This window comes from Lampetra fluviatilis, chromosome 1, assembly GCF_964198595.1.
Source record: "Lampetra fluviatilis chromosome 1, kcLamFluv1.1, whole genome shotgun sequence".
NCBI classification, from domain to species: Eukaryota; Metazoa; Chordata; class Hyperoartia; order Petromyzontiformes; family Petromyzontidae; genus Lampetra; species Lampetra fluviatilis.
The window spans coordinates 14,679,839-14,695,431 of record NC_136275.1 but is presented as its reverse complement, the minus strand read 5'-3'; the positions used below and the strand labels follow the sequence as shown (position 1 = coordinate 14,695,431).

The following is a 15,593-nucleotide window of genomic DNA, read 5'->3' as shown; positions in this document are numbered from 1 at the left end:
AAGCAATTTCAGGGCTGCACATGTACTTATTTGTGCATTTAATTATATTCTGCAAAATGTATTTGCATGCATTCATCAATTGTTCCTGAAATGAGTGACTTTGAATCGCGGTTGACCCAATTTGACCATCATGATTTTTTTAAATCTGTGTGCGCCATTGATTATATTATCACTGCAGGGCTGCTGCTATCAGAAATCACATTGTGTTATTTGAATGCATGGTGATTAGCAACATTGCACGTTCAATTATTACACTCGCAGTCAAAATACCGATTGCTTTCTTTTAAACATTTTATTGAAACGATTTCAGCTGTATACACAGGGAAAGAGCACATCTATGATAATCCACACCTGAGTGTGCAGTCAGCTACGATCATTGATCGCCAACTTGGAGAAGAATGAAAGTGATGGTTAGAAGTGACTCGACCGATGGTGGAAGCTTCGTTTCGTTTTTCTTTTGTGAAACAGCCACAGGCACCGATGACATCAAGTGCCGAACTTTACTTCTCCGTGTGTTTTTCTGACACGATTTGCTCGTTCTCCGTCTCGATGGTCTTAATGAGCACCTTCTTGTTTGTCGAGAATCCGCTGACCTTGCCCCCTGAGATCATACTGGACGACCCCAACTTGCAATGGCCACCTGTGTGCATCACGAAAAGACAAGCGATTATTCCCCTGCATAGTGATACAAATAAAAGTGCCAAGACTTGTTTTCACAAAGGTCCTGAATTTTCAGGTCATTGGTCAATTGCATTGGTAAGTGTTTCATGTGTCAGATGAAGCCGGCTCCACGGAGAAAAGTATTGCATACGAGGAGATAACAATCAAAGTTACGCACAAATGGATGTAATCTACAGGCTGTACTAATATCGTCTAACTGCCTTGCAGCCCAGTTGGTTTGGGAATTTCACAAATTACTGTGATCCACCAATCCTCACCTCCAAAGTTGTTAGATTACATGCATGGATCACCACGCCCAGATATACAAGCTATTCGGGCCAATGCTGCTAGAGAGCATCTATGAAGAGGCATGAGGGGGTGGTGTCGCCAGCATTTTACCTGGCCGTTTTTGTCTCCCCATTGCTGATACGTATAGGCTACGCTAGATGTTTAAGGCTGAATCTTGGGAGTAGCGAGACAGGTTCTGGCCACTCACCACTCATGTCACCTGTGACCAGCAAAGTGCGAGGCCCATTGCTTCACCCCTCCGCACACATGTGCCTTACATGCACTATCCACTATTATCATATAAACATCGGGATGAGTGGATTCACGAGCGGCTATTAAAGAACATCGCATTCACTGACGTGCCAGTTATCTACAGAAAATGTACAGGCCACGTAACGAACCCATTTGGAAAAAGGCACCCCGTGATAGAGTAAAATATAAATTCTATTTCAAAATAAAATAATTAAAAGTAACATATTACATAAAATATATACAAATAAATGTATGTATTTTTTAATTCTTATTTTAATTCAAGTTTGTACAACAGCTTAGGGCTGAATGTTTATTTCCAGGCATAAAAATAAAAAAATATTCCACTGCTGTGTGAGGTTTCTCCATTGCTGTGTCGGTCAAGGGAGTTGATACTTAACCACACCAGTCAATACGTGGTTGTGAAGGGGGGGAGCCCAGGCTCAGTTGAAATCGCATTCGCCACTGATGTTAGCCGTAGCCGTGACTTGAACTCAGCTTGCCAGGTTTGTGTAACGCAGTGCCCAAACCACTGCACCATCGCTCCCCCCAAAATTATATACTAAGTGTTAATATAAGTGTTAATAAGAGTGTATGAAGGGCATGCTGAGCCTTTAACTTGCATACATACTACACAACACATACATTAAATATACTTTACATAAACAGGAACAAGGGAAATGCTCTCCATAACAATAAATTACAAAGTATACGCCTATCACATAATACGTGTGTCTAGATTAATCTATTAGGCAGCTCTTGTCCCGTGAGCCTCTTACACATATAGAGTTCTCAGTGTCAAACCAGCTGCTTTGAGAGTTAATGGAGCTAAAAGGTTTGGCCACCGATTTCTTACTTCACCCATCTCTCCCTCTCTCTGCACTCCATGCATTGCGGCTGACACTTAAATAGGCTAAATCTATACAATTGACTAAATTCCCACGTCATTCTCCACGAGGAACCAACCTCCAACTCCGCACTGTGCCTATGCCCCATCGCGAGAGAACACAGCCAGGAGGAAATATTTTAATTAAACGGACGTTTGCCTGTAATTGCAACTCGACGACTTGTGCTGCAATGGAAGCCAGCTTTGCGAATACAAATGTTTCCAAAAGTCATGGCCTATGACTTTCACCCGTTCACCCGGAATGCACCCGATCTCGTAAGATCTCTAAAATTGAAGGGCAGCCGGATTCCGCATCAGTACTTGGATGAGCGACCACTGAGCACGCGGTGGTGTTGTAGCGGTCTACTGAACAACGCGTTGGCAACCGAGGGCGGTGCTGCTAAAGCCGCTGTTTTACCCGACCCTATTCTCTCACGTCTGGGCTCCCCTGACCCGAGGCAACCTGCACACGTCACGGTACACACATCAAGGGAAACATTGCATGTGCCCAACGAAACAGACTCCTGAACTTTGCACGTAAGCCGGGGTGTAATGGTTCGCAGCACACGGGGCACGCAATGCAGCAAAGGTCGCCGGTTGGATCTTCCGTCGCGGCAGTTTGAACAATGAGCAGGTTTCTGAAATCTCTCCCACCTCTGTCCATCGAGCAGTATACATGGGTGCAACCGTGGTTAAGTCTATCGACAGGTCGCATGCGGTGGGGTAAAGTGTGAGAATTCCCACTTCTTCCAAGAAATCAAGCCAGTGTGAAAGAGTAGACCGAATACTCTCTAGAGTGGGTATCTAGAGCTCCTGAAAGTGGAGCCCCCGTACCGCCAGCAGTGGCGTGAGTGAACAATTGTGGGGAAGTGCCTTTACCACCTTTACTCACACATTGTATCAGCATGATCTGACCTTCCACACGGGCGGAAAAACACTTGATGGTAAACATTTTTGAAAGAGGCGGCTGTACTGCCCTTATGCAGTGAGACTTGTGGGGTGGCGGCGGGGATGGGTGAAGGGTGTTACCAGAGCTGCTGCCAAAGCCTCCGCTGCTGTAGTATTTGATGGAGACGTTGGATGAAGTCGGCACGAGCCCGTCCATGGTGTCGGTGAGACTGAGGGGTGGGATGGGGGGGGGGAGAATAGGGAAAAGCAAGTCACATGCAGGACTGGGCTTGGTGCCAGGCGAGAGGGGAGCCGAGTGCATCTTTGCATCTTCAAGCAACTCATCGTCTTTAGAGGGGTGTCCTGGAAAACGTTGATAACACAAAATGCCATTGTGCTTTGGTCTGATGAGCTCAGTTCGTGGGATTAGGGCGAGTGATTTGTTGGCCAGTGCAATTCCTTCCCTTTAGTGTACCCCTTATCCACCACTACTAAAGTATCCACCGTTTTCACTTTGTATATTTTTCTCACATTTAAGGATGGATTTATACAACTTGATAGATCACCATAGCAATTTGGCTAATTGGCACATTCTTTGCAAAAAGACGGGCACAAACGCTTGAACAACACACCAAGCGTACCTGGACTTATTCCCCACTAACCAATTCAAACCCGCGCGCGGGTTGGTCCGTGTCAAGAGACCTCAACGGTATTCCTGCACCCAGCGCACCACTTCCAGCACACCTCTCGCTGCGGTTGTGGCAAATAGTTAGCTGTCTAACTGCAACCTATCAGCAACCCGGAAAAAAATCCGTGGCCGTACCTGACGTCACCACCCTCCAGCAGCTGTTTGTACGTCGCGATCTCCACGTCGAGCTGCGTCTTCACGTCCAGCAGCTCCTGGAAGGCCACCAGCTGGCGCTGCAGCTCGATGCGCGACCGCTCCAGGGTGCTGCTTACGTCCGAGATTGACCCCTGTGCGTTGGAGATCTCGAATCGGAAGCGACCGTCGACTTCCATCAACGTCTGCTGCAGCTGGTTGTGCTGCAAAAAAGAAACAATCGTGAGGACATCATCATCAGAAAATGGCTATCCACTGCTGGATGAATTCCTCCCCACACTATCTAGCAGTGTCATGATGCAACAATACGTCTAGCTTCCTGCACACGAGCAGATTTCATCGCTCCCTATCCCTTGGGGAAACATTCCCAGGCATGTTCACTGCTTTTGACTGCCACTCATGTACTCAATCTTCACCACCAGCCATGATGCCTTTCTCGGGATATGTGCTTACCAATCGTATTCACTTTTCTTAAGGATCAATGTTTTATAATGACTGAAATTGGATAGGGGTGGGAAGGGTGTTCCATTTCATTACTCGTACCTATGACGGGCACGTAGCTGCTATATTACACCCGTATAAAAAACCCCCACAAAGCATGAGCGTAACTTTTCATGAAGGTCAATATCATCAGGTGTAGACGTGTTCGCAGTGTGGTGCGGCTCTACCTTGGACATCAGCCCCTGCATCTCCATCTGCATCTCCTGCATGCTCTTGGTCACCACGGACACCTCGCTGTGTGTCGACTCCACGGCAGAGCTCTTCTCCACTTGCTCCGCTTCGATCTGGCTCACCTGTGTTGTGAACCGAGGCGACGCGCGCCGGGATTAATTTCTCACCAAACATTTTCCGGGTGACCCGCGCGTTGGTAGGAGCCAAAGCTCCTACCAACGCGCGTGCACTAGATGTGGTGTGCCGAGTGTGGAAGTCATTTCTCGGTCGCTGACCCGGTGATATAGGGATGCGCAGCATGTGTAGTCGGTCCTACGATGCAAATCACATGAATGTGCTCGATCTCATCGAAAAATGGTGCATAGTAGGTTTGTAACCTGGTCAGTACTCTATTGGGACTCTATTGGGACTGTAAGGGTGTATAGAAAAAGTCAGTTCTTTTTGTTTAAGATTGTGGTGAATGCTGCGGCCCCTCTAGCGGCTTGAGGGGTTAAGTGAACCCCTTTTACATACAACGTATACGAATCACGGGACTTGGATGCACAAACCGTTTAGCATAGGACTGCTTGGGAATATCACAATACCAGGCCATTGATATTCCCATGCAGTCTTACAAGCTAATCTCCTAAGTGTCTAAGGATGCATCGAATCTTCGCACGCTAAACGATACGTGCATCTATTCGTGTAGGCTGCACACCAGCGTGGGTGTTCACTTGCACGCGCCCGGCCCGCGCGGTTCGTGCGCTTACGTTTCCATCCGTGCGTATTTCCTTTGTGCTGTAGAAATCACCCAACCAAACGGAGGCTCCCTTGATGGACCAGATTTCCAGCTTGTGCACGTGTAATTCTGTAGGTGTCGGGAGGGGTGCCGTGCCTGGCTGCGGAAGTAGTTTTCGGCCTCCTCGCGGTTGCGCGCTGCAATGCTCTCGTAGTCGTCCCGCATCTGCGCCAGCATCCCGGCCAGGTCGATGGAGCGTGCGTCATCCACCTCGATCGTGGCCGAGGAGTCCACCTTGTCGGACTTTGCACCCAGACGTGACAGCTCCTGTGCGCAAACAGCACGATGAGCGCACGGCCACGTGTACGTACGTGCACCACAAAGACAAACATCCCCGTATAGCCTTCAACAGGCTGTTGGGCAAAGTGTTCTTAGCGAGCACAAATTAAGGCTGGTAAGGCACACTGGGCGATGGGTGGCTATAACCACCCCAGTGCCAATGTTTACACACCTCACCAGATACCAATTTAAGGGCTGAGTCGACCTAAGAGAAGCCCACAAATCAGTTCAAATATTCGTCATCTAACTCAGGTCACACACTGACGCACTTGCACGTCAGGACACACAAAGACACACAGAGCCAAGGCCACTCACACACTGAAACTCAGACACACACAAGCGATCTGCTACTCGGTGGAGGTTCCCCACCTCGTCCTGCGAGCGCTTCAGGAACTCGAGCTCCTCCATGAGCATGCTGTACCGGGACTCCAACTCAACCTTCAGCTCGGTGGCGCCGTCCAGGTCCTGCGGGGGAGTCACAATGGAAACTTGTATTCATCTTCGGAAGTCTAGTCTCAGTGCAACTTGCCTCTCTTAGCAAATCACTCCGAATGCACCCGATGATCTCGTCATACCTCAAAAGCTATGCGAAGTTTGAACCCGGTAAGTACAGTACTCCGACGGTAGCCTGCCTTGGGAATACTAGGGGTGTTGTAGGTCTGTGGTTGCGAGCTGGCTACGTACGGTGCGAAATAAATTCAACATACATACAATAATATGGCATGACACCAATGGATTATTTAATCCATCCGTGCGGGGCTGTGTGTGCGTTGTCCTCTAGTACGACACGTGGTGGCGTGGTTTTTCACGGGCCACTCCGGTTTCTTCCCACAAGTGAGTGCGTCAGCCAACCGGTCTGTGCGGAGATGAAGGTGGCGTTGGTGTGCCGTAGAAGTGGTACCTTGCGCATGTGGCCGATGTCCGTCTCCAGTTGGTACTTGACGCCCACCTCAAACTCAAACCTGTGGCACCGCGGGTACATTGTCAGTCACGGCGTGAACGGCGGTGCACAATGTGGGGTGCGTCGGTGTGTGACTTTGTTTTGATGCGTGGGTGTGCGCACGCGTGGGTTTGTGAATGCGTGGGTGTGTACACGCGTTGAAGTGTGCACGCGTGCGTGTGCGCACGAGTGGATGTGTGCACAGGCAGGCCACGCACTTGGCCTTAACCTCCTGCGCGAAGGCGCGCAGGTTGTCCAGCTCGATCTCCAGGCGCACGTTGTCCAGCACCATCCCGTCCATCACGCCCCTCAGCTCCACGAGCCGCGCCTGCGCGTCCCCCGGCTGCTCCGTGTCCACGGGCTGCACGACCGCGCCGCCCGTCAGCGAGTGAAGCTGCGCCTCCAGCATCGCGTTCTCGTGCTGCAGTTGCTGCACCTTGTTGATGTAGGTCGCGAACCTGAGTCGTGGAGAGGCGACAAGTCGTGCGTGGTTGTGGTATTTGGTGTGCGGTGACGGTATGAAACTAAGAGATGGCGTTGGGTGGTGATGGTTCGGTGGTCATAGTGGGTAGCCCTGGGTAAGATCTCTATAGCTGGTACTTGATTATTGGGTGGCGAGAGTGGTGGTGGTAGTGGGTGGTTGAGTGGGTAGGTGGCAGGTCGTTTTGGTCTTGGGCGAATGGGTGGTGATGGGTGGTGATGGTGGAATGGGTGCATGTTTGTGATTACCAGAGAGGATATACCGATGCAAGCAACTACAGTACCAGGGGGGAATGGAGGCCTTGAGGGAAGCATTGATGCATGGGTCTACCAATAATATATATTTGAAAGGAAACTGCTTTAAATTGTAATGCAACATTTGCAAATGTTCCGCAGACTATTTCTCTCGGCCTTGCAGGACTTCTTGTGGTGCACAGACCATGGGTTGTGATCCACTGCTCGAGAGGGAAGCACTGAAACACGAGTCATTCCGTGTATCGATACACATCGATGCATATTGGCTTCTGGAGGGAAGCGCTGATGCATGGGACCTCTGGTGGGAATTAATGATGCAATAAGAAGCCACGAGAAATAAATAATACGTGGGTCCTCAGCCACGTTTTAAATATTTACACGAATTAACTTTGTTTAAGATTTATTTACGTAATACACACACGCATGCACCATGTTGTGTCTTATTGTCTGTGGCCAATGTTCACTCGCTTGAAAACGAATCAAGCCGTAATTACATGCTGGAGATGTTTTAAATGGTAGACTTTCTTTGTTCATATTTTTTTCAATCAATGTTCACTCCAATAGGCCATTACCAATTTAATCATAATTTTAAAAATGGGCAAAAACTCCAATCCGCCCTCGTAGAGGCAGAATCCGAAGACATTTCAGCAACACATCTCCAGTTTGACCCGTGTGAGCATACATGGTCAAATAATCCCGGTGACTAATGCGGCTTGAAGATGGCTTTGTCCAGGAGTCGTTTGGAAAAGATCTCTCAAGCATTCGTTACTTTTATTGTCCCGATGGGATAAGTATAGCGCCTCAGGTGGACATGCACATGGTGATCCATTAATAGATGTGCCAATGATTTGTAATGACCCTAGACCTTCTCAACAGGTGACTGCAAAGTATTAAAGGGATGTCTTCATAGCTTATGGGGGAAGAGGAATCAAATATGTAATGAGTGCCTTGAGATTGGTGAAATGCAATGCAGCGGCTTTAAACTAAAAAAAAGATTCCATATTGTTTGTGGGGCACCGAAAAATATATCACCCGTTGAAAACATGAGCATCGAATTGGCAGCAACCTGCAAAATGTAATTATCCAAATGCTGCATCAGCATTCATCATCCAACCTGTCTCACCTCTCGTTGAGTGTGCGGAGAGTCTGCCGCTCCGTCTCTCGGGTCATCATCGGTGGTATGGCTCTCCCTCCTCCCAGGGAGCCCACGGTGCCGCGCATCCCACCCGACACCACGGAGCGTCCCACCTGGAACGAGGCGCTATTTCCGATGTTGCCACCTCCAAACCCGAGCCCACCGCCGCCTCCTCCTCCTCCCAACCCGTAGCCTCCAAACCCGAGCCCACCGCCGCCTCCTCCTCCTCCCAAACCGTATCCTCCAAACCCGAGGCCACCGCCACCTCCTCCCAGAGACAAGCTGCCCAGCCCCAAGCCTCCACCGCCCAGTGCTGCTCCACCTCCGTAGCCGTAGCCTCCTCCACCACCCAGGGCCGCTCCACCTCCACAGCTGAACCCTCCACCGAAGCTGCTGGAGGAGCGCGACATCCCGCCGCCACCTCCGCCTCCGCCCGAGCGCACGCCGCCCAGCCTGGAAACGGTGCTGTAGGTCGTGACGTGCGGGCCCTGGCTCAAGTTGAGACGCGACGCCGTGAATGGCGTGGACGTGGAATGCTCCACGAAGCTCGAATGTACCTTGCTGGTCGACATCGCAATCTATAAGCCCACGCTGCCAATGAGAACTATAAAGATGATGAAGATTACGCTAAGGATGAGACGGCGGAAGACTTGGTACCGTGGAGAGGTCGGTGCTCTCTGGCACGCAGGGTGTGCCTTTTATGCGCGGCTGGATGCGCCGCGGTTGGTGGGTGGAGGAGGAGGAACGATATTTGGCACCGGATTGATGGAAATTTAGGAGGGTGGATGCCGTTTGTAGTTGACAGGCGGGCGGGGTCCGTGTTCTGTGGTGAGGACGACCCGTTCACGAGGAACGATAAATCTGTCATTCCTTCCACGTCCCCCGCAGAAAAAATATACAGAACTTTCACGGCCCAGGTATGAGTGCGCGTGCGAGCATGCTGGTATGCCCTACACCCGGTACCATCAACCCTAACATCGCAGGGATTTACCCAAGCATCACTACTTTGTTTAGCTGTTTATACAAAACTTAAATGTCAATTTCCGCAAACCGTTTAAACTTGCGTGAGACAAAGGTACTTGCGTGCGACAAAGGTACATGCGCACCCTTGTATGTAAAAAGTAAATCGATATATTAAAAAAATCCCACAAGAAGTGCGAAGGCCCTCATTCCACAATGGATTTACAAACGGGCTGTACAAGTGCATATGCCAGTAAACAAATCATCTGGTCTTTATTTACCCGTTTGTCCATCTTCAAATAAAATTCTCATTTTTTATGGGAATATTGTATTATTCAAACAATAATTGCTATGAAGTTAAATAGTTTACACTTAATGTCAGTAAACTAACGTTTGAGCAACCCCATAAAATCTCATAAGCGATTAACAGAATAAATAAGCAAATGACAGACCTCCTCCCTATCGGTCTCTCCACATAAAAAATAAACATTTGCTGAATTATTTACATTCTGTGGGTGCTTTTTCCCCCCAACAAAATTGGTTTATGCGAACAAGCTCTGGAGTTGGTTTCAGAACCAATTCTGCTCAAACTTCACAAACATCGCATCCATTTCATTCCAATAAAAACCGGATTAGAGTCGAGCTATACACGCACGTGGGTGTCGTGGGACCGAAGGAGGATATTCATAGACGAGACAGTCAGAATAGCAATACATCCTCCAGTATAATTTGTGTATACACATATTGATAGTAGTATCACACTTGTTAACCCAGCCTCAGTGAGTTTCAGAAGTCTCCTGTTAGGTTTTCGCAGTAGGGGGGGGGGGGTGAAGTTACTTTGTGTAATCCAGAATTTAGTGAATTGCAGGTATTTTTCAGCATTGCAATACTTAGCAAACACCAGTTACTGTTTTAACTATGGGAGGAAAGTCATGCAGAACAGCGGGAGAACAAATAAACTCCATCACCATACAGAAAGGCACGCAAGAAGGGAATCGAACCCAGGTACTTCTTGTTGTAAGATAAAAGTGTTCCCACTGCGCCACCATTTCGCCCATAATGAACCCATTATTTATATATTTTTGTTGCACGCAAAGACTTTACCGTAAACTTCCAATGCCCGTGTGGAATCAGGCCCCGTGGCAAGGGTGAAATAAACCCTTCACATGTCAAGCGCAATGCAAACAAAACCGCAAATATGCAGGGTCCATTATGGATCGAAACACTCTCCTCCTATGTGGCGCCTGTGGAAACGCAAACGCTGTCGGTGACTGAGTGTAGCCTCCAGCGTAGTTGTGTTGCATTTATTGTGCCGGTTATGCAGCCGCACCCGGGGCCCACGGGTCTAAGGGACCCAGACGCCGGCCTACAGAGAGTAGTGGGGGTGGGATAATTGAACAGGGGGGCCCAACTCAGGGCCCATGCCAACCACGCACGCTACGCCACTGCTGTAGTGATATACGAATGAGAAACGCATGCGGATAGGTCAGCAACCTAATTTATCTACTGCCAAAAACTGACCATCTCATGGTCCTTAAGGTTGGGAGTCTCGCAGCACGTGATGTTTTACTCGATCCACCAAGCATGCATTGAAAGCGTATGGCATATGGCACGTTACATAGTGCTATATTATAGCAACACCTAATATACAGGAAAGCCTCACATCACTGTGAAACTTACATTACTAGTGCAGCCCACATTATCCAATATAAGTATATCCAGTATAAATCTAAATAAGGGCCCATCCCAACTCTACATAAACATGACTGCATCTCAGCATGACATCTAGGGGACATTCCGCATGAACCTGCGATGTGCTTCATTCATTTTGCTTGCTTACACTCCGGTGCAATTCTTACATCGAGGGTAGGGTGCAGTACGATGTCTAAGTGGGGAAAAGTAAAAAAATTTTGTCCTGGTACTAACGAAGTGATGTGATAAGTTCGAGGGGCAGATTGGCACCCTCCACTAGAGGCACTTGCTGCTTGCGTTTGCAGTTCAACAAAGCGACCACGTGTGAGCACAAGGATAAAAAAGCTTTTAGCTCACGTAAGCCTCTTACCCAACTCGACTATAAATAGTGTTTGATTTCTTATGAATGTATACTGTGCGAGTTATAGATTTTTATGTTGACATCTGTGCGATTCCGTATTTGCGATGTATGTGTCACTTGACACCCTGGACACCCTTGCAAACGAGATGTTACGTTAAATGGGATTTTTCCAGGAAACAAAATGCAATTAGTTACTATTAACTCGGCATCGCTGTATCTGAAACATCGCAGTGAAACTCACATCACTGTTCTACAGTTCACACCGGCCACCAAGGCCGTAGCCATGGAGTCAACATTGGGGGGGACCAAATCTATTTTATAGCAATATATTGGGGGGGGACATTTTGAGCATATTTGAATATTGGGGAGGGGATGTGTCCCCCCTCAATATATATTATAATTACGGCCTTGGCGGCCACATAAACTGTCACACCACTCCCAAAACACATTCTCCGGCTCAGCCCAGCCTTGCGTCTCATTCTTTGAACTTGTCCGGACAGCATTTCTTTCTGTTTTTTTTTAATAAATACAGCCGCTACTCCACCTAACCACACAAAATGTCAGAATGCGACATCACTCTGCCTTCTCCATGGCATCGTCCGATGAAACTGTCAAACTACCCGGCCAACGCCCCCTCAATGAGCCAGAAACAGTTCAGCACACATTGTCGTATTCCCCTAATAATAATTATCTTATTATAATAAGATGCATTTTGCCCCCTGTATTTTAAAGCAAAAGTCAGCATTGCGTATTGTCGTTCGGTCGGTGTATGTGTGTGTCTTTGCGACTAGAGTTGTATAACTTGATTAACACAACACAAGTTTGGGGTACGTCTTACTTCCTGGAGCCCCTTGTAAGAGTTCACATTTGTTTATAATGGCATGATTTTTTTTTACATTTAAGAGATTCTTGAAGCGGCCTAGTGGCTCAGCAATCAGAGATAAAAGTGCTGAGTTGGTCCCCCAAGATCCTAAGTTAAAATTTGGACATAAAGAATAGTTGATGGTCTTAGCTCGGTCACAAATACCTGTACAAAAAACATTATTCAATGTTATGTTGCACTTAATTTGGTTAAATTAAGTTTTGAGAATTGCAATCTGTTGATTGTCATGCGATGAACATGTTTCCCTTTAGCAGGACGTGAGGTGAAGCGCTTTCTGCTTGCGTGAATAAGGAGTATCTTGAATATAACACAGAAGCAAGCTCTGTGAAATCGCTTTTGCAGACAGTTCTCTAACACGGGGTCCCGCACTGCTCTGAGATTTCCTAATGGATTCTTCCATCTCATCACGTGACGCCGATGGCATAATTGAGATAGACATTGTGGAAATACATTTCTTTTACACCAAACGCATTCTTAAATGCGAGGTTTGGGGTGATCACAATTTAACTATCATGCGATTGCTCTAGACGTGGAATTGGCAAGCAAGTGGTGGGAGACACGTGAGTTTTCTAAGCCACATTAGTGAACCTGATTAATTGAAAACCATCGATACTGAGCACACGCCCAAAAGGCCAAAAACGCCAAGCATCCAGAAACAAACAACACTATTTAATGTGTAACGATTAGGTAATGTGCTTCTTGCAATGAGCAAGATTATAAGAAATTGTAAAAAAAATTGAAAAGTGCGAAGAAAAAAGTGGCCAGAATGGCCACATTTTTATTGGTGAGACAAAACGGTCAGTTTATTACACCGATCTCTCCACATCAGTGGATGTCTACTACCTCGCCTGGTATGCAGAAGGTCGTGGGTTTGATCCGGATCCTTTGTTTCGTGTTTTTTTGTCATCCTCCCGCACCTCCGATTAGCACGGTTGGCTCCATATGGTGCGAAATAAGTTATACATACAGACCCTGATGCCTGGCGTGGATTTTTCTATAGGTTCTCCCATTTTTCCCTCCACGTTTAGAAACGTGCGTTTCGAGTATTTGACTGCTATACATTTCCACATGATAAGCCACTTCGTTGAGCTATATCATTTGGGGCCGGGTCGCTTCTGAAAAAGAGCTGTATAATTCAGTGAGCCGTACCTAGTGAAATAACCATTTTTATATCCGTATTAGTGAAGTTCACGGGGAACAGAAACCATAATAGTAGCGATAGATGAGCGATGAGGAACCGACTGGCTCTCGGTGAGCGAGCGAGTGTTAAGTGAATCTGTGAGCGCGTGAACACTGCGGCGCCGTGTCGACATAGCTCATGGCCAGGCCCGCCCTGCACGCAGTCGCACCAACAGGCACTCGCAAACACTCTACCCCTGCCTTCACGTAAGCCACACCGTAGCCGGCAGGCAGACGCTACTCACTATCAGACGGGGAGTGGGGAGATCTTGAGTTGTTTTACGCCCGGTTCGAAGGTAGAGATAGAGCGCGCAACGCAATGCAATCCCATCACGCAGCTGCATTGACACTATCCGTGCATGTTTGTGTGCATACGTGCAGATATGTACATACATAGTTACCAACATGCGTGCTTACATCCATGACGACATACGAGACCTGGATAGCTAGTTATATACGGATACATCCACACACATGCACAGACACATACGCATATATGTATACAAACTTGGTTACAAACATACATGTATAGATATTTGGATGCATAATCGATTTTCTGTGGTGTTTCATTTGTTGTCCTTCCCCCGAACCTCCAATTAGCACGGTTGGCTGCATACGGTGCGAAAGAAGTTCAACATACATTTATTCACACATATACATAACTGCATACGTTATTTACTTAATGTACTGTGCGTGCATAGTTACATACGTGCGTGGTAACATATACAGTATTAATTTTTACTTCCATAGATACAACTTGTGAACTTTCGGATCAAGTGCGGTAAGGGGCCATCCATTCAGTAAGTACGCATGGAGGGGAGAGGGGGGGTTAACCCAAATGCGTACGCTTGCGTATGGGGGTCTACTGACAATGTGCGTACGCATAGGAAACGGGGGGGGATGAAGCCTCGAAAATAATTTGTCTACATTGGCGTTAAAATGAGTTATCGGCGGTGGACTATCTGTTTGCTTAAACACGTTAATATTATTAATCCTTGATTGTCTCTGCGTGGATTAAATATCGGCCGTTCTTTAGGATTCGGGGGGGGGGGAGTGCGTCAATCGTCCGTACGCAGGTGGGGGTAAAAAGTACGCGTGCGTACAGGGAGGAGAAGAGGGGTCAAGTTTTGACAGATTTTTGCGTACGTACTCAATGGATGATCCCTAATAGCGTCGGTGCGTGTTGCAGTGGCTACAGCACCACGTCCAGCTGCCATTGTCACGTCTCTCTCAACGAAAATGTACAGCGTATTCCCAATCATGCATGAATACAAATATCCCACCCGCATATCCTTAGCAGACTGTTGAGGTAAGAGCCATGAGCAAGCACCTGTGAAGGTACACCCAGTAAGGCACACGATAGGCAGTAGTGTTGACACCAGAACCACGCACAGCCGCCTTTGTCTTCCCAGTGCGGATGTTTACACTCTGCACCAGGAACGTCGCACACACACATATACTCACGTGCGCATACACACGTTATAAAACCCAGAATATCCCGAGTCTGGGTTTTTTAACGTTGTGTGACCTCTCGAGGCTCAACCGAGCTCGGCACTATTAGCGAGCACCTATTGAGGCCGCCACAGCGCGTGGCTGGGTGGTGTGGCCAGCACCACGCCTGTTTGCCTTTGTCTCCTTAGTGCTGATGTTTATACAATGTACCAGGTAATTATTTGCAGTTTTGTCGGCACGGGTGAGACCTGGAATCAGATTATGACGTTATCCGTGGCCCGGAATCGAGCTCAGGTCCCATGGTTCATTGCACATTGGGTGTCCCACTTAATGCACGGCAGCTCCCCCACATTCAGTATACGCGCAAGGGTGCTGCAAACCCTCACATGCACCCTTGACAGACTGTTGGGGCAAGTGCTGTGAACAACCACCTATGAAGGTCGGCAAGCCACACGAGCAGATGAGTGGCCAGCACCACGCCCCTACATATTTGTCTCCCAAGTGGCGATGTTTACACAACGCACCAGGTACTCATTTTTAGGCTGAGTCGACCTGGATGAAGCCCATGACCGGTTCAGATAATCGCCACTCATGTTGGTGGCTTGAGTGCGACTCGAACTCGAGTCACCCGAGTGTATAGCACAGATACACGAGTGTGCATACATACATGTATGCACACGGGTGTGTGCGCCGTGCAGACACCCAAGGGCACCGC

The 15,593-nt window shown here is 48.0% G+C and overlaps 1 protein-coding gene across 1 annotated transcript; it reads right to left on the bottom strand.

Annotated features, from left to right (window-relative positions):
- Positions 1 to 269: 269 nt before the first annotated feature.
- Positions 270 to 9,012, bottom strand: LOC144935403 (keratin, type I cytoskeletal 19-like). The gene is made up of 9 exons (XM_078862043.1): positions 8,340 to 9,012; positions 6,700 to 6,939; positions 6,443 to 6,503; positions 5,911 to 6,006; positions 5,359 to 5,529; positions 4,481 to 4,606; positions 3,795 to 4,015; positions 3,113 to 3,201; positions 270 to 640 (listed from the first exon to the last, which is right to left on the bottom strand). Exons 1-9 carry the CDS (start codon positions 8,921 to 8,923, stop codon positions 501 to 503), a joined length of 1,728 nt encoding a protein of 575 aa, XP_078718169.1. The 5' UTR covers positions 8,924 to 9,012; the 3' UTR covers positions 270 to 500.
- Positions 9,013 to 15,593: the final 6,581 nt, after the last annotated feature.